Raw genomic sequence first — 24,369 nt, forward strand, 5'->3', positions numbered from 1 at the left:
AGGTAAATTAGCATTCTGTAAGTACTGCTTAACTCTTTCCTCATCAATATTCTCTTGCATATATAATTTCCCATAGAACCATGGCAAACTTGGCCTTGGTCATCTATTAATTGCAATATTTTCCTTGATTCTTTCTCCTTTCTCAATTTGTATGCTAACAAATGCTACCTGGTTTGTTTGCATCTTCAAAGTAGTTCTGTTTAGCACCTCTAATTTTCTGTGGTAATTCTTCTTTTTCTATTTGATCCATTTTGTGTTTAATTATATCCATTTTTAGCTTGATGTCCTTTTTCTGTGGCATTTTCTATAGCTCTTTTTCAAGTCTTTTTTGTTCATCCTCTAGGGCCTTAGAGGCTAGCCTCCCAAACAAGATTTCTGAAGCTGGGAAGGAGAGTGAGAAGGGAAAAGATTTGGGTTTTTTTTTCTTTCCTTCCCTATACTGACAACTAAGAGTCTTAAGTAAGAAATTGAAAAAAATCTCACTTTGACATTAATAGGCATTCAAGCTGAAAATAAAATGTCAAAGGAATAATGAAGATTTCTTGGATATTTCTTGGAAAAACTTTTAAAACAAGGAAAGTAAAAGGAATTAACAGTGAAACCTTAACAAGATTCCTAAAAAATACATTCTAACTGAAACTTTATAACAAGACAATAGAACCTCAGGAAGAGATAGTGGAAAAAAGAAACAAGAAGAAACAGCCTTGGATTACTTGGGGATTTTTGGATTGTTGGCTATTGGATTTAAATGACTAGAATCAATTGGGTGGTTGTTTAAAAGTGTTTAAAATGGCATCACTCTTGGAAGAACTGAAGATTGAACTTAAAAAACAGAGAGAATATGCACAAGAAGGAAGAGGTTTTTTTGGCTTCGTTTTTCATCTTTTAGAAATGGAGATCTTGAACTATGAGAAACAACAAGAAATGCTTGAAGAACAAGAAGGGCGGTGCAAAGCAGAAGCCATCTTTCATGATCAAGTAATTCTATGTGGGAGGAAAAAAGGAAAAGGGGGAAAGAGAGTGAAAAATTTAAGATTTGAAAAAATAACAGCAAAAAAAGAATAGTTTGAAAAGCAGTCACAATATTAGGAAGAAACAGAAGAAACAGAAGAGAGAATTAGAATTAGAGAGACAAGGGATCCAAAAGGGGAGGGAGAAGACGAGGGGGAAGAAGGAAAGGAAAAGAAGTTATAAAGGATAGAAACAGGATATAGAGAAACAGGGAAAACGTACAAGGATTAAAGGTATAAGCCTATTTATAAGACATAGAGATAATGGGTGCAAATTTAATTGAAAGAGAGGATTCTGCAAGGGTATATTAGATAGCATTGTTATATTACAAATAGAAATGAATTTAGAAATTATGAAACAAGTGTGATTAAAGTGATAGATAAAACACTTACTGTAATGTAATGGAATGTTTGTTAATAAATGAAATAAAGAGAACGAGAGAATGAAATTGGAAAAGGATGGGAACATTTAATTGTTATTAATGATTTATAAAAATTTAAGTGAAGAAAAATATGAAAGAAATATGAAAAAAAATGCAAATATTATAAGTGTTCCTAAGGAAGTAAGATATTTAATTCAAAATAAATGTTAAAGATGTTAATTAATATTAATGGAAGATTGTAACTAACATTAATGGTTGAGCTGAATTGGAATAGAATGAGTATTTTATGTATTATCGTTTTATATATATAGCACTCGGCTTTGCTCGGGTATTTTCCCACGTCATAGTAGTTGTGCTTTTAAAGTTGTAGCAACGTTTCAGCAGAATCTCATCTGCCATCATCAAAGATGAGATTCTGCTGAAACGCCGCTACAACTTTAAAAGCACAACTACTATGACTTGGGAAAATACCGAAAAGTTCGAATGCCATACATAAGTACCATGAAAATTTAAGAAATCAAATATATATATATATATATATATGTTTTCTGAGGTTCTCATGGTATTTGTATGTGGATCTTTGGTTGTTGGGTTTTCTCCTGCGTAAGATTCGAAGTATCTAGGCAATGTTTCGATGAAGTCTCATTCATCATCTTCAGGCTTCTGTCTTTGGCTCTGTGCTTCTCAGAGTGATGTGAGATTGCAGCTGCTTCTTCCTTTTAACTGCTAGTGGGGGTGGGACTTGATTGGGTGGGGGCTTGGCTGTGTTCTGATTGGGTGGGGGTGTGTTCTCATTGGTAGGGGGTTTGGCTGTGTTCTGATTGGTTGGGGGGTTGGCCGTGTTCTGATTGGCTGGAGGCGTGTTCTGTTCAGGTGGGGGCTTGGTTGTGCTCAGGTTTGTCTTAGTTGCTGGAGGATTTGAGTTGGTGAGCTGTGATCTTGCTGTTTGGCTTCGAGTTTGTGGTCGTGCTGCATCTTCATATACGAAATCCCCTGCACTGCCTTCCCCACCACATACATTGGACAAACTAACAGAAGAATAAGTGCACGCATTGAAGAACATAAGAACTCAATCAAAAAAGAAGAAAAGACCTCTTCCCTGGTCCAACACCTCAAAGCCACAGGACATGAGATTGACTTTAAAAATACCAGAACTATTGCCAAAACCGAACACTTCAACAGCAGAACAATCAGAGAAGCCATAGAGATAGAAAAACGCCCACCCAGCATGAACAAACGAGATGACACCTACCGCCTTCCAGCCATTTGGAAACCCGCCCTCATGAACAGACGAGTACCTAACATGAAGAATGACACCAGACCCACACCCATGAGAGCCACACAAGATGCCACCACCACACTTCCATGTAGAAAACAGACTCACACCCACTCAGAAGATGAGACACAACCACGGACCAGAAGCCGCACTGCAGCTGCATCACTACCCACTTCAAACCCCTCCGAGCCATACATGAAGCAAACCGACACCCACTATGAAGATGCAGCACGACCACAAACTCGAAGCCAAACAGCAAGATCACAGCTCACCAACTCAAATCCCCCAGCAACTAAGACAAACCTGAGCACAACCAAGCCCCCACCTGAACAGAACACGCCTCCAGCCAATCAGAACACGGCCAACCCCCCAACCAATCAGAACACAGCCAAACCCCCTACCAATGAGAACACACCCCCACCCAATCAGAACACAGCCAAGCCCCCACCCAATCAAGTCCCACCCCCACTAGCAGTTAAAAGGAAGAAGCAGCTGCAATCTCACATCACTCTGAGAAGCACAGAGCCGAAGACAGAAGCCTGAAGATGATGAATGAGACTTCATCGAAACATTGCCTAGATACTTCTAATCTTACGCGGGAGAAAACCCGAACAACCAAGATCCATATATATATATATATATATATATATATATATATATATATATATATATATATATATATATATATATATATATATTTGTTTTCTTAAGTTTTATATATATATATGTGTATATATATATAATCTTTAAGAACTTAGTGTGTATTTTAAGAATGTATCAAGCAGAATTCGATTGGCAAAAGTTATGTGCTATAAAATAAAGGTTAGATATTGAATGTTATAACTGTAAAGGCATAAATTGAAGTTTAAATAAGATCTGAATGGACAAAAATTAAAAGATACGAAGGTGTCATACCCGAATCAGTAACTACAGGGAAAACTTGTTTAATGAAAAAAGAAAATATGAAATTGAAACAGGACAGACAAAAGTATAAACATAATGATTAGAAAAATATTGAAACTTAGAAAAAGAGATGTAATTGAACTTAGAAAGGAATGAGATAATGAAAAACAAGATTGAGAAAACTAAGGGAAGAGAAAAATCATTGAGAAAATGCTAAAATAGTAATAAGATATGGAATAGAATACAAAGATGAATATGAAATTGAGTTTGTGTCTGTATGGAAAAGGGATAACCTGGGATCATGTTATTCTCAAAAAAAAATATATTTTATTTGTATTATGTTTTGTGAAAACCCAAATAATTTTTTTTACAAAAAAAAGATGGGTGGACTTTAACTCCCAGAATCCTCTATCTGCCATGTTATTTTCTTCAGGATATGAAGCTATGTGACTTTTCAAAATTTTATGCAAAGGGCTGAACAGAAGTTCTGCTAGGGCAATGCATCCTCTGTTCTTTTTATCTCTCAGTTACATTCAGAAGGTTCATGAACAAAGGTCTAGCTCTGTATGTATTGTGATCCTATTCATAACAGCTCCAATCATAGCTCTGGCTAGTTAATATTTCATTTAGGATAATCCATTCCATTCTCCCCCATGTTTGTTTGTTTGTTTTCCTTTTCAGATTGGTAGCTCCATTCAAAGGTAATTGAGCTTACTTAGTCTTCATTGAATGCTTCTGTTTGTCTGTTCTTATTTTTGATACTTATGCAAACCTTGTAATCCCAAACAGCTCACTGATACTTCCTATCTTGGTATTTAGAAGGCTCATACAATAATAGATTCAATCTTGCTGGCAGCTGTTTGTTAATTAAGTTCAGTACCAGAGAGAGTGACACACAGCACAGTCCTACTAAATTGGTGCTAGGGGTGAAATTAAGGCTTGTTGTGTGAGCCAAAACCCCATGCAGTGTCTTTATAGTGAAGATTCACTTCTAGCACCAATTTAGTAGGATTTAACTTGTATTTATGAAATTTTCTCTCCATACAGAACTAGATAAAAAAGTCTTAAAGAATTACTAAAAGCCTATGTAATCAGAGTCCTTTCACAGAGTGCCTGTCATGGATACATTCAGAAGTATACCAAGAGATGTCATCGGAACACACAGCTTGAACTAGATGATGTCCTTAATAACTGGGGCCAAATTGAATTCCTTATAAAGGGTTGAAATAGTCCATTCCTCTTTCCAAGCTTAAATAAACTTCAGGGTGCTATAACCATGCCACATATGGTAACAATGTGCTGCCAATTAATATTGTAATTTTAGGGTTTTTCAACAGGGCTGAGATGGCAAAGGGTAATGGTTCAAGGCTGATCCCATAGCACTTCATTCAGGATTTAATAAATGAGTATGTGTAGGAACATGTATATCTACTTTGTACCTGTAATTTTTTCCAGATGAAACTGAATAATACTGCAAAGTACAATAGTGCTTATGCAATAACAATGGATGAAAGATCCATTCCAGATTGGGATACTTGATTTTGAAGCAGAATTGCCTTTGGATTTGGAGATGAGGACATTAATTGAAGATTTGGCTTTACTGAAGATTTGGCAGAGTTCTCTTCTTGATTGGAAATCTTACCTAATGCTATCAGTATTGGGACATAAATAAGTTTTGGGCTATATGACTTTGGTAATATTCATGAGAAGTTTGGGAGCATGCTTCTGCTCGGGTTCAAATAACAATTCCAGTTTCCTATCTGTTTAGGGGAATAAAAGGAACACGCTAGCTATAAACTTCAAAGCTGTATATGGTTTAGAACTAAGATATCCTTATGGTTACCATAAGACTATTTATCTTTTGTGACTGTACGATCTCACTTGTGCCAATTAACTTCCACAATCTATTCTTATTAATCCTTCTTATATCTGTCTTAGATATGCAGAGTTTATCCTTTTTTTGTTCTTTGCACTATATTCTCAGATGTACAGTCTGGAATCTATTGTTTAAGAGTGATAATAGACTCATTGTGTGGTCCTGGTAATTCATGAACTAAGCTTGTGTTACCATTTTAGTCAGTTTGTTGTCCTGGTGAGAAATGCTATCCATAGATGTAGAATCAATGACTTCCAGCATGAGAAACTGGAGCTGTCCAAAACTGTTAGTAATCTACTTGGAAATAGTTTTGGAAATCTTGTTGACAATCAGCAGTTAAACGTTATGAATATGTTTACCCAAATGTAATCAGTTACAACAATTTTATTTATTTATTTATGTTCGTGTGTGTGTGTGTGTGTGTGTGTGTGTGTGTGTAGAGATAAAAAAAGCTACAAAACAGACAGAAGATATTAGAAACACCAATCAAGCGGAACACAGCCAACTCCAAGACCAATAAACACAGACCAAGACTCCCAACCAGTCAGGATGAAGAAAAAAACCGTTCAAACAAAACACGAGGCTAGTACCAAATTTAAAACAAAAACGGCTGCTAAAGCCTGACACACGATGAAGACAAACCCAACACATGAGCCTGATGATGGCAGATGAGATTCTGCTGAAACGTTGCTACAACTTTAAAAGCAAACTGTAAAAGCGTGGGAAAATACCGAACAAAGCTGAATACTATACATATAAATACCTGTGAAAACATAAGAAAATATATAGAGAGATATCAATTCTGATTGATGTAGTAGATAGTTTTGTAATCAGAAACAGATAGTTTTGGTTGAAATGTAACTAGTTGACTTTGCTACCAACTATATTTGGTAGAATTGACTTTAATACTGGTGATGTACGTATTTATTTATTTGTTAAATTTATAGGCCACTCATCTCACTGTGCAAGGTAACACATTTGCTTTAAACAGTTCAGGAGCTGATGTCAATTTAAGGGCTTTTTCAGGGAAGAATGGCATTCTGTGAAATGGAAGACGCATTCTCAGCTATGCTCAAAGGCATCTTGTAAGCTCTCTCTGTTGGAAATCTTACTGGCTTTTGAGCAAGATTTTTCTTTTCTTGGCTTAAAATTTTGACCAACTGCTTTGCCTTTGCTGGTGGCAAGAGAAAGGTGAGGGTAGCTGAGGACATTTTTACTTCCTTGACTAGAAAATGTGGTGTGGTTTCCTACCAATAATATTCTGGCTAATTAAGCAAGAACAATTTGATACTGGGACTAGTTATACAGAAAAAACATCACCCTTTATGAGCACATTGCTCATTGGTCCCAATTGCCATTATAACTCCAGGACTGCCTGTACAAACCTTGTAATTATTGTATGCAACATTTACATTTATATATTTAGGAAGCAGAACAAAGTAGCTTTTAAAATTGCAGATTTGTATCAAAAGATACTTGTGTGGAACTTTTCACACATGTTGGAATACTTTCTCTACTGTACAGGGAGACCACGTGATTTTTCCTGACATAATTTGGTTTAAGATCCAGTTTTAGTAAATTATAGGCATTATATGGCATTTTTGTTTGCATGAGATAACAATATCCTGTTGCCTAAGTTATTTGTTTAAACCAATTATTCTTGGATATTATTCCCCTTTTTTCTTATTCCTTGTGCTCAATCACCCCATCATCAAATACTAATATAAATAAGCATTTAATTTCACATGGGCATGTCACAGGCTGCTTAAATCAATTTAAAATGGGTGATTATTAAAGTATCCAATAATATATTTCACTAGACTGATCAAAAATTCATGAGACTCTATTGAAATTATCTGGATTCTCATTGTTTTGGTTGTTTTTATTTACATTTCCTGATATATTTCTTACTGAAACCAACCAGACTATGGGCAGCATAGAAAATTTATGCAATAAAAACACAATAAATAAAATAAAAAATAATTCTCATAGAATAAAGTTGACTAAAACAGTAACTAAAAGTGAAAAATTAAACCTAAACATTTATTTTAATAAAATTAGAAAACTTGATGTGAGCAATCCTTTTAGCTTTTAAAACTACTTTGCTACTGTTTTAAAACTACTTTGCAATTGTTTGGTTCGTTGTACTTTTTTGTCTATAATTGGAATTTGTAGGTTAGGCTTTTAAAAGCATTAATGACTTTCTGTCCCTCAAGCTACTTCAAGCCTGCTTATAAATTTATTGCATAAGCATTACATTTCAAGTCATGGATTTATAATTCTGTCATGTTCTGGCAGCTTCCATTCCCTTGGGGATTAAACTGAGATCAGGAAGTCTCAGTGATTCATAGGATTGTCACCTTCCTGGTTGTTTTGTAGTTTAGTCCTAGGGGTGTTTTGCCCACATGTGCATCTAAGGACTTGACATTCAGTCTGTCAGAGTGCTTTGGGTGGGCAGTGGCTGGCCTGTTTTCTGAGAACTGTAGATCTTTTAATTTCTGGTTTAAATAATTAAACATGCTTCTGCTGTGAGTTAGTAAAACGTGTTTTTTACAGACTATTCTGTATCAGATTCTTTCCAGAGCAGTTGTTCTCAGTTATGAAGGATTGATTTGTTTGTTTGTGTGTTTGTTTGTTTGCCAGAGTGGATTAGCAGACTATAAATAGTGGGAAAAGAGTTAGGAAAAGCTTTCTCTGCCAAAGGTTTCTTCTTCTTTCTGCTTGCATTTTGATTGGAAAACCAGTCTTCCCTAACTCCTCCATCTAGGATTCTTCTTATAATCTTATGTTCTTATCCTGAGCATCTCAACTTAACTTTATCCTGAACTATTAATTCTGTGAACAGTGCAACTCATAATGTAGAGTCTATTCTGTTATAGCATCCTTCAAAAGCCAAAACAAAAAGAAAAAACAAAGCAAAACCCCAACCTCTAGCCATTAAAATTCTCCGTGTGTGTGTGTGTGTGTGTGTGTGTGTGTGTGTGTGTATGAATGAAGGTATTCTATTCACATTTATGCCCATATAGGATCATAAATAATATTGCTAATGAAACATTTGTCATTTAGAGATTGCCTCTTTATCTTAATGCATTTATACTACATTATAAGAATGTATTATTTTAAGTATTTTGAAATTATTTGGGAGAGTAAAAGATGGAATAATATTTTTCTAAAATAATAATATGATATGTTCCATTATATACAGTGGCAAAGGTAGTAATTTAGATCGGGATGGAAATGTTTTGGCATCAAGAAACTACCTTTTTTCATTTAGATGGACAGGGATTGCCATCTAAATTTCAAACCAAACTTTCTGGGATTATCCACTTTTTGGAGAGATATATTATTATTTTCTTTGGGTTTGGTTTAATGACTGAAATAAGATTTATACCCTTTTGTTTTTAATATTATATGGAAAAATAGCAAGCATTACAACACTGCTTCTTGGCAGTTGCTGTCAAACATTGCTGAAGCAATATCTGGAGCACTTGAGGTCCAAAAAAAAGGAGGGGGAGATTACTAGCTGCAGGTGGCCCAGGGATATATACAATTCTGATTTAAAAAGTGTTCAGCAAGTGATGTCTGCACCCAGTTGTACTGAAGGTGGGATTTTCAAGCCATGTTTGTTCATAAATATTATTACTGTTTTTACACAATGTGCCAACTATTTAAAAATATTATTATAAAGCTATTTTAATTTGTGTAGTAGCCTTCAGAATAACCAGAAAAGGACCCAGGGAACTAGAACTTTAGAACATCAGCAGGAATTGTTCTTATCACAGAATTAATGGACTATTTTGCTTCAGTCATGATCTCTCCATGGTAGTTATAACTTTATATCCCGAACTGCTGTTTGATGATCTGGTTTCAATATTTAATCTAATTCATCTTTAAATCAATTAACCATTGAATCCAACTAGCATTAAGCACAATAGCAAAGAGTACAGTTTGCTTCTGTTTGTACAACGTTGTGGTCATTATATGGTCTGGTTTTCATGAGCATTTAAGTTTATAGCCCTTCTTTGTGGACAGACTATATGATGTATTATTAAACAGGAGGATTTTTCTGAGAGACATTGCTCTTCTCTTTTATTCTCCATTAAAATACTCCTTCTTAAACAATGAGCACTGTTCTAATATCATCTTGAACTATTTTGCCTGGCCCTTATGAACTTAACTCCTGTTCAGCAGTTGTCCATCTACAACCTATTTATTCCATCTACTATAGTTTCCATTCCCTATGCATTGGATACCATGTTTGAAACTTAACAACATGAAGCCAGAGAAATACCTTCATTAGGAACCTGTGGACTTCATTAGACCTTGATGCAACAGAATTACCTTAGATGCTGTAATAGTGATTTCTAATAACTTGTCAGAGATCCTTACAATTTTTGTCATACAGCAACCAGAAAGATATTTATCATTTTTTTCTTCTGCATCACAAGTTGACATTTTGCAAATAATGTACGCATCATATCAGCCTAACACTGAAATGTTTTCAAATACCTAAAATGCTCTTTGATACCTGAGATCACTGATGAGAATCCATTCTGCACCTGGAGTGCTGTATATTGGTATTTCAGTAAATATTGTTGCAAATTACTATGGATAATTCTATTTTAATTTGCATCCAACATACTCCCAGTCACTCTTTATATCCAAATAAGAGCAAGCATAGACAAAGACCCAGATAACAAAAATAAATTTAAAAAATAGTTTGAGATATATTTATTAAACATTATCAAACACTAAAAACAGGTAACTGGCAAAATGGGGCAAAAGCAGAGAGAATGAAAGGTATGAACCAGAGGTGACAATTTATATACTCTACCTTATTGGTTATATGTCCAAAGAGACAGAATTTTCTGAGTCATTGGAAACATTACTATGAATACTTAGCATGACCAGCCTGAAGAAGAATGGACTTTGGCTATTTCAATTTTAACCCTCTTATGTACATAATAGGGTAAAATGGAAAGTAGGGTACCATGAAATCCTTCCTTTATTGTGTACCTTTAAAAAAACAATTTGGTTGATAGGGATAATGTATATAACATATATTCTGATACTCAATCTAGCTACTCAGACTAAAAACTAAATACACAAATAATTGCTCCTTAACTTAGTATGATCATTAAAAAAAACTCTGCTACCCTACTAGAATTAATGATTGCTAAATATTTGAGGAATAGGAGGAAACATCTTTGGTTTTCTTTCAAATATATTAAAAGAACTGTGCTAATGGTATATTGGTGGACTGAGATTTATTTTAATAAACTAGTCCTTGCTGGAAAGATCTGCCCAGCAGGAACATTCAAATAAAGTACTGCCTCTCCATAGCAGTGCCAAAAATAATGTAAATGTGGTATATACCTCAATTTATTTTAATGGCACATTAATAGTGTTTCAGATTTCACCAACAGAAAGTTGGCATTGAAAATATTTGGAAATAATTGCTATACTTTCTTTAAAGTATCTTAGTGACAAATTTTACAGACTAGATTCCTGAATTAATATCTGCAAAATTATTTGAAAAAGAAACACGGTTTTTGGATAGTGTGTTATAAATTCACTTTTTATTTTTAAATGGGTGATTGCTGAGGTATCTCTGGAAGGAGATTGAACATGAGTGACAAGGACTGCTTATAAAACCTGTTTTATTACATAAATAGTATGATGTATCTATATGTCTATGGGGGTGGTGAGACTGATAGTTTACATTCTGTTCCATGATTATATTTATAGTAACCATAAAGTGTTAGAGATATGAGATAGGGACTGAAATTAATGTTCAGTAAAGAGTGTTTATGATAACCTTTTGCTGTTAGCCAGATTTAGTTAGTTAATTTTAACAAGGCAAATTGCAAAGATTTTTCTTGAAAGTTCAAAAAGAAGTACTCCGCTGAAGAAATTGCTTGTCATTAATATTCTCTTGAACAACCAGTATTATCCTATCTCCCATGTGAAATAAAAACAACTAAAATTTATAGACAAAGTAGATATGAGAAGTTTTTCTTCAGAAATGTATTTTAATTATATTGATATCTCCTGCCAGTCAGAGATAATGACATAGAAATGATCTCAGGAGCTTATAAAACTGGCAAGGCTATGAAGGAGCAGCAGTGTTGTTGCTAGAAGGATTCTTCTTTCGAAGACACAAGGAGATAAATTGGTTTAACTGAAGTCTAGGATTGTCCACCCAGTATTAGGATCCAGTGCCTGGAATTTTCACTGTTCTGAAACAACAACTGATCTTTTCCTTATTGAACCCTATCTGCTTCATCTTAGACAAAATTAACTCCTAATAAGTAACATGAGGAATGGGGGTTAAAAGTAAGTATGGGTGTATGCATGCATAAAATCTTCTTGGAGCTAAGCTTGACTCCATGTGACTTCATGGAATGAAAACATCTGTGTACTTTTTTGAATAGCAAAAAAGTTGTATGTCATAATCTCCTTCTGCTATATTTGTTTGTACTTCCCAGATTAACCTACAGTCCTGATGTTTCCTGTTAATCCCTCATCCAAGTAGTAGCCAGTTTATGCATCCCTTAGGTTTTGTGATCAACCAAAGTCAATTAGATGCTGCCGTGTACCTTGGCTAGCTTATGTATACTGTCTGCTATAGGTTTTTTTAATTGTGATTTGTGTGCAGCAGCATTATAAAGTGATCCTGCAAGGAATCACTCCCTAAAGCAGATGATAGCACCACAATCTCAGCCCATTAGGCAGTAGGAAAGGAGACAAGCAAAAGATAGAACTTTTCTGGTTCTGCTGGGAAGAAAATTTACCCTAAACTTTATAATGCTCTTAATACCCATAGTGCCTTTCACACATACAAATTCAATCCCAGAACTTTCCAGCCACCATGGCCATTGTCAAGAAATTTTACAATTGACCTCCATTGATTTGGCAGGTTGGTTAAGGTTGTGTCAATAGTAACATCAGAAAAATGTAAGGTAGTCCTCAACTTATAACAGTTCATTTGACTGCACTGATAAAAATTATGACCATTTTTCACACGTACAACCATTGCAGCGTCCCCATGGTCATGTGATCAAAATTCAGATGCTTAGCACCTGATTTATGACAGTTCCAGTGTCCTGGGGTCACATGAACAGCTTTTGCAACCTTCTGACAAGCAAAGTCAATGAGAAAGTCAGATTCCTTTAACAACTGTGTTACTATCTTAACAATTGCAATGATTCACTTAACAACTGTGTCTAGAAAGGTTGTAAAATGGGACAAAAACTCACTTAACAGCATAAATTTTGGGCTCAATTGTCGTAAGTCAAGGACTACCTATACCAGTAAATTGTCATTTCACATTATATACCACAGTTAGTTAAGTTTTGAATTATATGTGTTCACGTCCTTGAATATGTATAATTCCTTCTGCTTGAAAATACATAAAATGATCATTTACTACAGAATACTGAATTTAGAAATCCTGCTTTTCTAGTCTGACTGATCTCAGCTGCTCCAAAACTGTTGTAAGCTAGTCAGCACTCATCAGAAATGTGATTTTTGAACTTTGACTTGGATAATTATGGAACTATTCAGTGATACCTCACTTTTTTGTTTCATTTTCAAATTTTGTTTTATTCAAAATGTTAAAAAACAAACCCAAAAAGAAGGAAAAAGAAAAAGTAATATAAAAGCAGAACCAAACTAGACAAGACTGCACAAAAATGTGCATAAAAAGAAAAAAACAAAACATAAACATAAATTATGTGTTATCCCTTTTTTTTCTATAGCTATTACAGTTGATGTCTTTCCTTTTCCTCTTTCTCCCTCTGCATTCTACATTGCATTCCTATCCTATTGTTGATCACCATGAAATCTTAACTTCATATTCTGGTACGTAATTCATTTTAGCACTGTGTTGGAATAGAGCTTTAGACTGGTTCCTCAAACTATTATCTCTAGATGTAGTAGTCCCACTGCATCTCCCACCTGGGATCTGTTCACAGGTTAGCACTTAAGAAAGCAAAATCTTAATTGTTTGTGTTTTGCTTCATTCCCCTCTCCTCCACAGAATATTCCTACTCTGGGAAGTGTAGCAATTACCATGGTGCTCCACAATTGTGATGAAGTAGCTGTGGCTGGATTTGGTTATGACATGAACTCTCCCAATGCACCACTGCATTACTATGAAAACATCAGGATGTCTGCCATCAAAGAGGTAAGGATTTGGGGGTTTAGAACTTATTGCCTATATACCCACATTAAGCCACATAGCTTAATCTATATTCAGAAGTTAAAAAACCTTTGAATTCTAGGAGACAAAGGATATCTTATCTTCATATTCTTCATTTGGGCCTACCAGGGATGAATGGCCTATTTTTAGCCAAGGTGGGGCAATGGTTAGAATGCACTACTGCAGGCTATTTCTGTTGACTGCCGGCTGCCTACAATTTGGCAGTTCAAATCTCACCAGGCTCAAGGTTGACTCAGCCTTCCATTTTTCCAAGGTTGGTAAAATGAGGACCCACATTGTTGGGGGCAATATGCTGACTCTGTAAACCACTTAGGGAGGTCTGTAAAGCACTGTAAAGTGGTATATAAGTCTAAGTGCTATTACTATTTGGAAATAAATTGATGAATTGCCCTTGGCTTGATCCTGCAGGCTTCTTGTTATAAAACAAAATGATATTATAAAATTATTAGTTTTTTTTATAAAGTACACAAGCAGGTTCAGCAGTTCCTGATTCATTGCACTTCTAAGGATTCATGCAAATAACATAGTTTGTTTCACATAACTGCCTGCAGGTTATATTTCCCGAATAGCTGTGACAAAAACAGTAAGAAAAACAGGACTTAAAAAATTTAAATAAGACGTTTAACAAGGTTGGGTATGCTGCATTCCCTTCACTTGACCATTACTAATTCAGTTATATCTTGAATAGATTCAAATTGCTTTCTAATAATTTTTAACAGGCTTTCCAAGGCATGTGAATAATTTTTATTGGAGATCCTAAACAAAGCTATATTTTCTCAAGTCCTTTGGGGAAAAGATATGACTACACAGATGTATTAATCAATATGCATATACCGTACATGCTTTAAGAATCTTAAAAATCAATGTTTCGCATAAAATAATAAGCATACAAAATCTTGCATCTGATAAAAAAAAACTTACAACAAGTCTCCTTCCATGCCAATCCTGGGGCCTCCTTGATTATTTAAGGAGCTGTCCAAGAGTCAAAGCACTAGAGGAGTTCCTGGACCAATGTTGGCAAAAGATGAGAAAAAATTCCATCTAGACATGGGGACAACCTCAAGCTTGGATCTACACTTTCATGAAAACAGCAGCAAACTGAAGAGTGTCTTCCAGCTACCCCTTTTACAATGACTTTGTATTGTCTTAGGGAAAGATCAGTCAGAAGAATTGTGTGAGCTGTTAGAAGAGCACTTTATAGATAACATTAGTGAGTGGGGCTGAGGGTAAAGTCAGGAGGTGATATCTGGGAATAGTTTAGCCTGGATCCCGAGGAAGTGGACAGAGTTCTGGAGAAGTAAAGACATCAAGAGGCTTCAACTCTAAAGTTTACTGAACCTGCAGTATTTATTAATAGAGGATTTGTTCAGCATAATATGAAAAGCATTATGAAAACAAATTCAGGTCAGACTTTACTGTGTATCTTTTATCTTCTTCCCCTGAGGTTATTTTTTATTAAGCTAGCATGAAGCATGAAGAATGAATTCCTCACAACGAATTCTATGTAGATTGCCTTTTCACTTTACCTGCTTTTTGGGGACAAGATTGATCTTCACTTCTGAGACACAATTTCTCTTAGATTTCACTTCTAATGTTAGGAGAATCATCTGCTTGCAAATGTCCATAATTTAATCTTCAACCTTTTCCATGTAGAACTAACTAAATGAGAGAATTGCATTTCTGTCTTGTTGCTTCTTTTTAATATTAATGATTCTTAATAATTGGTAGTAATTGAGATTTAGGTTGAAAGGTAAAAAGGATAGTATCCTGCCTTTATCATTTTCTGCTTCCCCGAGGAAAGTAAAATGAGATGCTCCAAAATCAATAGCTTACACAAATAATAAGAAAAGAGGTTAAAAACAATGATCATTAGTGAGCCATAACAAAGGGGAACATGTTTTCCCAATTGCCCTGCACTTTGGAAAGCTATTTGAATCCTTTAATATGAACAAGCTGATAACCATAGTTTTACTTTTCTTTACATGAAGAAAATACATAAGTGTCATGTTTCATGGTACCTACTGACAAGATGTCTCATTCCACTATTTGTTATATACAACCATTTTTGTTTCTGCTAAAATTTTTGGATAATAATATTTGACCAGATGTATGCAAAATTGGCATCAAGAAAGAGAGCAGAAAATTAACCACCATAGCTTTGTGACACCTAAATATGAGGGAATTCTCAGGAAGGTGTATTGGTTTACTTCTATTATTTCTATTCAGGGTTAATAGTTAACATGTGTATTAAAACCTTAAGCAATTTAATTGGAATTAAAAATTCTACCTTTTAGCAATCAGTCTTTGGGATTCACCAGGAAGATAAATATGACAGTGTGAAACCTAAAAGAATCATTGGATGAACTGACTTTTCTGAATTGTTTTGTCAGAAGGTTGAAGTCTAGCAAAGCCCAGCACACATAAAGCTACCTGGGTGTTCAATCTTTAGCGAATTCCATGATGACAGCCAAGCATTAAGGGGGTTAAAAATCTTTTTGCTGTCATTTTGTGCTGCCATCTGGAGTTTTGCAGCCCAGGTATCATAGACCTGATTGCACTGTAAGAAAAAAAAAGTATATTCATGTCTTCCTAGGTAAATAGAAGAAAATAACTATTAGATTATGATCTGCATAATCTTTTAGCTTTAGCTGTGAAACTAGCCAACTTTAAACAAGTGGTAAAGACATTGGTTTAGAGTGTGTTTTAAATTGGGATTCCTGGTAATACTAAGTCTAAATTGTTTTAAAAATTAGAACTAAACTTTGCTAAAGTCTCCCCACCTCTCTAAGGAAGCTGAGATATAAGAAAACATATTACTTGGATTTTTTTTTCTGTATAAAAAGTAGCAGAAAATAGGTCTAGGTGCCTTTGTAATTTAATAAATCAATGGAATAACCAAATCAAAGAAAGGGGATAGTTTGCCTACATAGAATAGGTAGAACAGGGTCTTCCCATCCCCTGTTAAGCCCAAGTCCTTGTTTCAAGAAGGTGAAACAGCTCCTCCTCAAATTCTCTTTGTTTTACACAGAAAAATAAATAGAAACTCTCTTCCTGATGTTGTTCCAAGTGTATGTGTATTTATTCATAGGAGACTCTTTGGGAATGTCCATCAACCAGCCATTCTATTGTGCTATGTCTTAGAGGGAACAGACCTGCAGGCTACAGCGTGTGTTCCCTAACACAAGGTGTGTCATTGATTTACACGCAATGTCTGCTTGACATATCCCTGGACACCCTTTAAAAACCCAATGACTCATCTCTAGGGAATTTCTTCTGAATACACATAAATCTCATTAATTGCATTTGTTTGCAGTTGGGTGGAGATGGCCCCTCGTGTACAAAGATGTGGGTGATATAATCTTAGTACAGAATAGAAATGAATGCCTTTTCCTGCTACTGCGTTCTATTATTTGAAGTTTGTATTGTGTGAAGGCCAAAAAATGCTTGCAACACAGTATCTTACAGATTGCAGATGGAGAAGGAAAATTTATTGAGATTACTGATGAATACATTTACATAATGTCCTTCAAGTTTTTGGATTTTATAATCTTCCAGGATTTGAAATGGACACCCAACATTAGAACCATCATTAAAAAGGCATACCAAAGAATGTGTTTCCTACATCAACTCAGGAAGTTCAGACTGCCCCAGGAGCTGTTGATACAACTGGTGCTCCAGTTGTTTTGGGATTGAACCCAAAGCACCTAATTACTATTGATACTACCTTTCTTATTTTTGTTGTGATTATATTAATATTGCTGAAGGACAGAATGGAATCTTTTAGTTCTCTGTTAAGCAGTGAATTCTGTTATCTATAGAAATGTAATAAGTTAGCAAGAGACAAAAGTCTACATTATACTTCATTATTTGTTGTTGTAGTTTGTTTACATAAAAAGACTAACTTGCATTTCTGACATCATTTATTCAAATATTTCTTGTTTTTTACATATAGTTGTATACTATACAGAGTATAGAAGTATACTATAGTCTTGTAATATTTTCTAAAGACTTAAAATAATTGTACATTATATCAGTGACCCTAGAAGGGTCACTGAATATTTTTTTTATGTGAAAAAAGAGGAAAAATTCTGCTTTGTAAGTCCTTTCATTTTCAAACATAATCATCAAAGACAGATGTACAAATACATACATATATTTATACTGGCTATCATTATATAAAAATGCAAAAAAAAAGGTTGAAATGATAATGACAGTAGTTCAGTATTAAACTCTTCAACAAGATGTCCAGAAGGACTTTCTCCTAACTAGAGGAATACAGGAGTTTTCTACAAAATAATATTGCCTGTAACACGGGAATAGTACCTCCAGTGCTTTATTTGGTAGCATTTTGTGGTATTTCATTATCGTAGAATCAACTATGAGAGTTTACAAGTTCAGCTTTCTGAGTTTGAAGGGGAAGAGGGAGAGAAGGGGACCATGTGATCCAGATGTTGAATTTAGGTTCATCAGTTCTAGCCAACAACATGAAGAGGAGTGATGGCAGTTCTAGTCCAAGAGCCAGGGGTGGGATTCTACCAGTTCTGTCCAGTTCTATAGAACCAGTTGTTACGATTCTGCACAGTTCAGAGAACTGGCCAATTGTACCACTGGCTGGCCCTGCCCCTCTCCACCCACCCCTCCCCTCCCCATCCAGTCACTCCTTGTCATGCCTCTGCAGCATCGCCTGCAGCCTGCTTTTGCCCACCCGCCAGGCCAGCTATTGCTGCCTGCCTTCCGCTGTGGCCCTGCCTGATCTCCCTGGGGGAGTGAGGCTCTGCAAGCTCTGGGACTCAGTTGCCTACCTTTCACTGCTGGTCTCCTTCCCCACACTTGCCTTTTGCCGCCACCGCCCGCTGCCCTAACCTGGGTGACCATCTTGCCGCCCAGATGGCCCCTTTGCCTGCCACCCCTTACCTCTCCCACCCGGAGCCCCTTTGTTGGACCTGTAACAATCGTCCCTTATTGGCCCTGCCACACTACCCGGTCGGCAACAGGCATCATCATTTCAAAGTTGAGGGAGAAGTTGGGGAAGGAGGTGGAGGGTCCTGCAGTGGCCGGCATAGGAGTGCCACTGAGAAGCGGGGAAGTGGCCTTCTAGTGGTCCAACCCGACATTCAGGCCGGTGGGCCACAGGAAGTCAGAGCATTGAGGGAAAGGGGGATTGCCAGGGGGAGCTGCCCACTCCATGCCGGATAGTTCTAGGAATTGGGTGAGCCGAGCCGCAGCTCCTTGCCTTCTTAGATCAGGGAAGGGTTGTTTTCTGCAAGAGGAGGACTGCCTGAGTGATTCCTCTGGTATCTTCACTGGATTATTTGGACATTTACAAGCGAGCACAGCTAAAGGTGTTGCTGTCGCACATCAGCCCAGGCCTCACCCCATGGCTCCATAAAGCCAACACCAAAGAAGTGGGTGTTCAGGTGAACCTGCGGGTGGATGCCGTGGTGCAATGCTTGCTCAGATCTAGACCGCTCCAGGCATCCAACCTCAAAGCCCCTTGGGCCGGCTGACCCAGAAGCCGCCGTTCCCAGGCTTCTATTCACCCATGGTTGATCGCTGCCTCTCCACCTTGCCTGAAGTGGCTGGTCCTGTCTCTCACCCCCCCTCCCTCACCTGGCTTGAGAAGGTAAGGGAGACGGTGGAGGATAGCGAAGCAGCCGGGTCCCTATTTTCCCTTCTCCCCCCCGCCTTTGCGTGTGTGTGTCTCAAAACCATGGCTGGACCAAGCCAGCAAACTCTCCTTGGTGCTCTTCGTTACTTCTTTCATTTCTTTTTTTTTTTTTGAAATCCAGACAGGCTGAACGATGATCGCCAGCCGCAGTGGAAGCGTCCCTTTGGGCGACCCTCCCCCTTCCCTTCCTCCTCTTCCTCTCACAACCAGCAGCTGTGGTGGAGCCGGGAGGGTACACATGCACAGGGAGACGCTCCTCAAGCAAGTGCCAAAGCACAACAAAACTGGGCGCGAGGCCAGTGGCTGCTCGCTTGAGGAGGGTCTCCCCACACGTGTGTACCCTCCCGGCCCCACCACAGGTGCCAGTCATGAGAGGAAGAGGAGGAGGAGGAGGAGAGTCGCCCAAAGGGACGTTTCCACCGCAACTGGCGATCATTGTTCAGCCTGTCTGGATTCCAAAAAGAAGAAATGAAAGAAGTAGCAAAGAGCGCCAAGGAGAGCTTGCTGGCTTGGGCCAGTCAGCTTTGAGAGAAAGAGAGAGAGAGACACACACACACACACAAACACACCACAAACACACACACAGGAGACACAGAGAGGGTGGGGGGAGAGGGGGAAGATAGGGAGAGAGGCAAAGAGAGAGAAAGACATACAGAGAGAGATACAGAGGGGAGGGGAGGGAGAGCCATCGAGAGAAACAGAGAGAGAGAGAGGGAGGGAAGGGAGAGAGAGGGAAAAAGAGAGGAAAAGAGAGACAAGAAGGAAAAGAAAGAGAAAGAAATGAAAAAGAAAGGAAGAGAAAGGAAGAAAAGGGATAGACAAAGAAAGGGAGAGGTGGAAGGAAGGGACAAAGAAAGAAAAAGAAAGAAAGAGAGGGAGAGAGGAGAAAGTGAATGAGATATGTGGATGGATAGATACATGGAGGGAGGGAGAGAGAAAAAAAGCAGAGGAAGAAAGGACACAAACCCTCGCTTCAGAAGACTCTGAAACAGCACAGCAATCTATGGCAGGAAGGGTTCTCAGAGGTCATCTTCTAGTCCAAGCCCCTGCTCCAGCAGGAGATCCTTACAGAATCATAGAATAGCAGGGTTAGAAGGGAAAGAGAGGGAGAGAGGGAGAGAGAGAGAGAGTGAGTGCATGGCTGTCAAAAATCCAAAAATGGGTCAAGTAGCTATGGGGAGGTCAGTTGTAATTAGAACACTTGCTAAGCAATCCGCCATTAAGCAAGGACTAGTTGTATTTGGTTTGCCAGTACATGGCCACGCCCGACCAATCACGTGACCATCAAGCCATGTCCACCCAATCACGTGACCACCAAACCACACCCACAAATTAGGCCACGCCCACAGACCAGGTTGTTAAGAAATTTGGATCCCACCACTGCCAAGAATATCTGGAGGGCAACTGATTTCTTTTCCCAGCTTCCAGCAAGCCAGCAGTGCACATAATTTATGAACAATGAGCATTAAACATGTTACACTGTTTGCTAAAATATCCTTTTCAAGTTTTCATTTTCAGTAGCTTAAATGGAGAGGCTTAATCTCTTCCCAATGAAATTTGGGTCCGTATTTGCTTGTTCTGCCACAATTATGTCAAAAGGGAGTTGAGCATCTAGATGGGTGACTAAGAAGTATAGAATTCTTATCAGTTCAGTGATTTTCTGCTTTGAAAAGTCTCCCTTAGGGCCTTTTCCTCTCAACTGAGCTCTGAAAACAGACGTTACTGGATCACATAAACGTTTCTGGAGAAAGATTTTAAGATGTATGTGATGAAAGTGATTATTTTATATTCACTGATAACAGTGTTTTTGATTTTTGAATTTATAAATTATAACATAGATTTAAAAAGTTTCCTGCTTACACAAGTTCTTTTTGCTTTTAAAAGTGTATTCTCATGTCTCTTTCTATGGAATTGACAGCTTGTTTCATCAAGCTGTCACTGTCACATTTCGATTGGCCCTTCAGAAAGTCACAAATGGCGATCATGTGATCTTGTGATGCTCTAACTCTCATTCGTGGAAGCTGGTTGCTAAGTATCTAGATCTTGGTGTGTTGTGGATCTAGGACTGCCAGAAACACCTTAGCTGCAGTGCAAAGCTGAGCCACGTTAGCCCAGCACTATGGTACAAACTCAGCACCCCAGAAAACTGCAGCCACTGTAGCCCAGCATTGTAGTATGAAGCCGCAGCCACCCAAACATAGTAGCACAGCACAAAGCAGCAGTCCCAGCCACCCTTACTGGCCTGCACTCTGAAGCTTCTGCTGCTCTGCAGTCCACCAACCCAACTGACCTCTGCTGTCTTCATGAGGCCTCCCTGACATAGGCCTTCTTGAATCAACTGCTGCCACACAAGGCCTTCTTCCTGAAGTCTGGTGAGGAAACTGGCATTTGATCCTTGAGAAGGCCTCTTGAAGGGCCAGGCCAGGCATGCTTGGAGCAAGAAGACCGTGAAGCTCAAGCTGGGAGTAGCAGGATGCCAAAAACGCAGAACTGGGGGCGGAAAGCTGGATAAGGGGAATTGAATTGAAGTTCCCTGCAATCGTATGCAGATGGGATGCCAAGCATCCAAATTTTGAACAGATGACTCCTGGGGCACTGTACAGCTGTGACTTTGTGGATCAGGTGAAAGTACTGTTCATTCAGCACCGCAGTAATTCTGAACAGAATTGTCAGAATTTCAGAAATATGTCATAGCATAAACGAACACTTAGTAGAGTAGCGATGAAGGCCTTGAAAAAATGTTTTAGATGTGTTCAGAATTATTTTTCCTGTTACACTCAAGTTTGAGTTTGAAGAAGGATAGAAAAAGCATTGCTACTTTTGACTTCTGTGTGAAGACTCCTGAGAAGGCTCTGGGTAGACAAGCATACGAACACATGGATCATAGAAAAAGAACCAATTCTTGAGAAGTTTAGAATGCTGGAAAGGTGGAAGGAAAGAGAAAAAGAGGACAACCGGCAGCTAGGTGGATGGGTTGAGTTACAGCATAATCAGGCATACATTAGAACGGGGCTCTCCAACCTTAGCAACTTTTAAGACTTGTGGACTTCAACTCCACAGAATTCCTCAGCCAGCTTTGCTTCTGGAAGTTGAAGTCCACAAGTCTTAAACTTGCCAAGGTTAGAGACCCCTGCATTAGAAGGCCTAAAGGACCAATTATAGACAAATCATCTTAGAGAAAATCTATGTAATTATTAAAAGTGCTAACTTGATGTATGTTGTCATCATCAATATCCCACTACAGTGTAGCTCAAATTTTATAACTTTTGAAGAAAAAAATGACTTTATTTCTTCCAGAAAACAGTAGACTAAAAAGCATGACCAAGATCTGATTTTTTTTTTTAAAAGCAGGGCTTTCTCCATAGGCATTCTAATAATTAAAGTCAAATCTTTTCAATACTAGTTCTACCTATTATATCATGCTGTCTTTCTGATTCCTCATATTTCTTCTCAGTATCTGATGACAATCCTGTTGTCTCTGAAAAAAAAGATAAACAATGCCTTGCACAGCATTAAAGAATTCAAATAAATTACATCTCAACTATGCAACTATTAACTGTAAAAACTAAATAATTTTTATTTCCTTCTCTGGAGTCTCCGTACTAAGATATTGCTTTCTAATATATTTCCTTTTGCATTACTAGTTCAGCCTCATTTTCTATGCACTTCAATAATCCGAAGTTTATGGCCATGATCAGCACTCCTTAAAACAGCAACTGAATTTTAAAAATTAATGTTGACAATATATTCCTAAAGAGGTTTGGGTTTCTGAAGGGATACTGATTTTACTGGCTGTAAGAATTAGGATAAATTTAACTGTATTTACTTTTGTGGCTAGAATTTAACTGAAATAGCAGGCATGAACAGCACTCCTATAACTGGAGTGGAAGATACAAAGAGTTGTGATCCATTTATACTGCAACATTTAGACTAGACAATGAAAGAATTTGAGCAATTAGATAAACATTTCCTGGAAGGAAGAGGCAGAACAGCAGCTGAGAGATTAAAAGATTTCTAAGCTGCTTAGGCATTAGATGAAGTGGACCCTACTCAATGAAAGCTTATTCCATAATAACGTCTTGTCTTATTTGTAAGATACCACAAGACTCTTGGTTATTTAAATTGCTTGCATTTCCAAGCCAAAATGAAAAGAAAAAGAACTTAAGACCAAGATCAAGATCAAGCATAATTTTAGACTTCTGCCTGCTTCCTCCTCCTTAATCAATGCCAACAGAAGGAAGACACAAGGAACAAAAGTGGTGGAGGATTGAGATGGCAGATGTTGTAGCTAAAGATTTGTTCAAAGCCTCAAACCATCCTAACATTATTATTTCTGTTGAGTGACGTGCCATCCTAGTAACAACAGGGCATGGCTGCTAGAATACTTGTCCTTTCAGTCCTTGGCAGCATGAAAGAGCAGGATGATAATTAAGCAATGTGAGCAAACCTGCCATCCTTGTTTACGCATATTAAAACAGCAAAGTATATCTTTCAGATCAGCATATGATGAGAGAATGAATAGGCTAAAGCTGCCACATCCATGTTTCACTTAAGGAGTGGAAAAAATGCCTTGTGAAAACAACAACAACTTTCATTCTATGCCAACAACTTTCATTCTGTGCCAATCACTTATGCATTGAATTCAGGAATTTTACCTGGAGTAAATTTGAGCGTACAAGACAATAGTTATTGTATACAGTAGAATTACATGCAACAGCCACAAAAAACTTAAATGTTTTTATTTGATCGACTGAATGATAAAAAAGAATCACTTGTAAACTTTTTCTTTGTTTCTAAAAACTCTTTTTCCTTAGGAAAGGAGAAAAATATAACTATTATTCAAACAATGTGTGCATTGTATTCTTGGACAAAGTGAGAGAAAAAAACTCCAGGCACAAAACTTGGGTATTGATGAGTACGGAACTGGTGTTGAATTGAACTGGGGATCCCCCAAAGCTTTGCTGGGAGGAAGAGCAAAAAAATGATTATTTTGGAAATGAAAATATCACTATCTGCTTAATTTATGAAA

At 37.4% G+C, this 24,369-nt stretch overlaps 1 protein-coding gene across 13 annotated transcripts in view; it reads left to right on the forward strand.

Annotated features, from left to right (window-relative positions):
* ST3GAL3 (ST3 beta-galactoside alpha-2,3-sialyltransferase 3) overlaps nucleotides 1-24,369 on the forward strand; it is a 209,728-nt gene that overhangs the window by 171,688 nt on the left and 13,671 nt on the right. For 5 of the 13 annotated variants that reach the window (XM_087929762.1, XM_087929760.1, XM_087929770.1 and 2 more), the window contains 2 exons: nucleotides 13,490-13,636; nucleotides 17,204-17,588. In XM_087929762.1, coding sequence (XP_087785888.1) covers nucleotides 13,490-13,636; nucleotides 17,204-17,365 — 309 coding nt within the window. In that variant the 3' untranslated portion in view covers nucleotides 17,366-17,588. Of the gene's footprint in view, nucleotides 1-13,489; nucleotides 13,637-15,116; nucleotides 16,816-17,203; nucleotides 17,589-24,369 lie in introns of those variants that run through there. The other 8 variants (XM_026707278.2, XM_087929764.1, XM_087929763.1 and 5 more) reach the window with 3 other exon arrangements.

This window comes from Pseudonaja textilis, chromosome 3 (genome assembly GCF_049901715.1).
Source record: "Pseudonaja textilis isolate UNSWEBS1 chromosome 3, rPseTex1.2, whole genome shotgun sequence".
Taxonomy (NCBI): domain Eukaryota; kingdom Metazoa; phylum Chordata; class Lepidosauria; order Squamata; family Elapidae; genus Pseudonaja; species Pseudonaja textilis.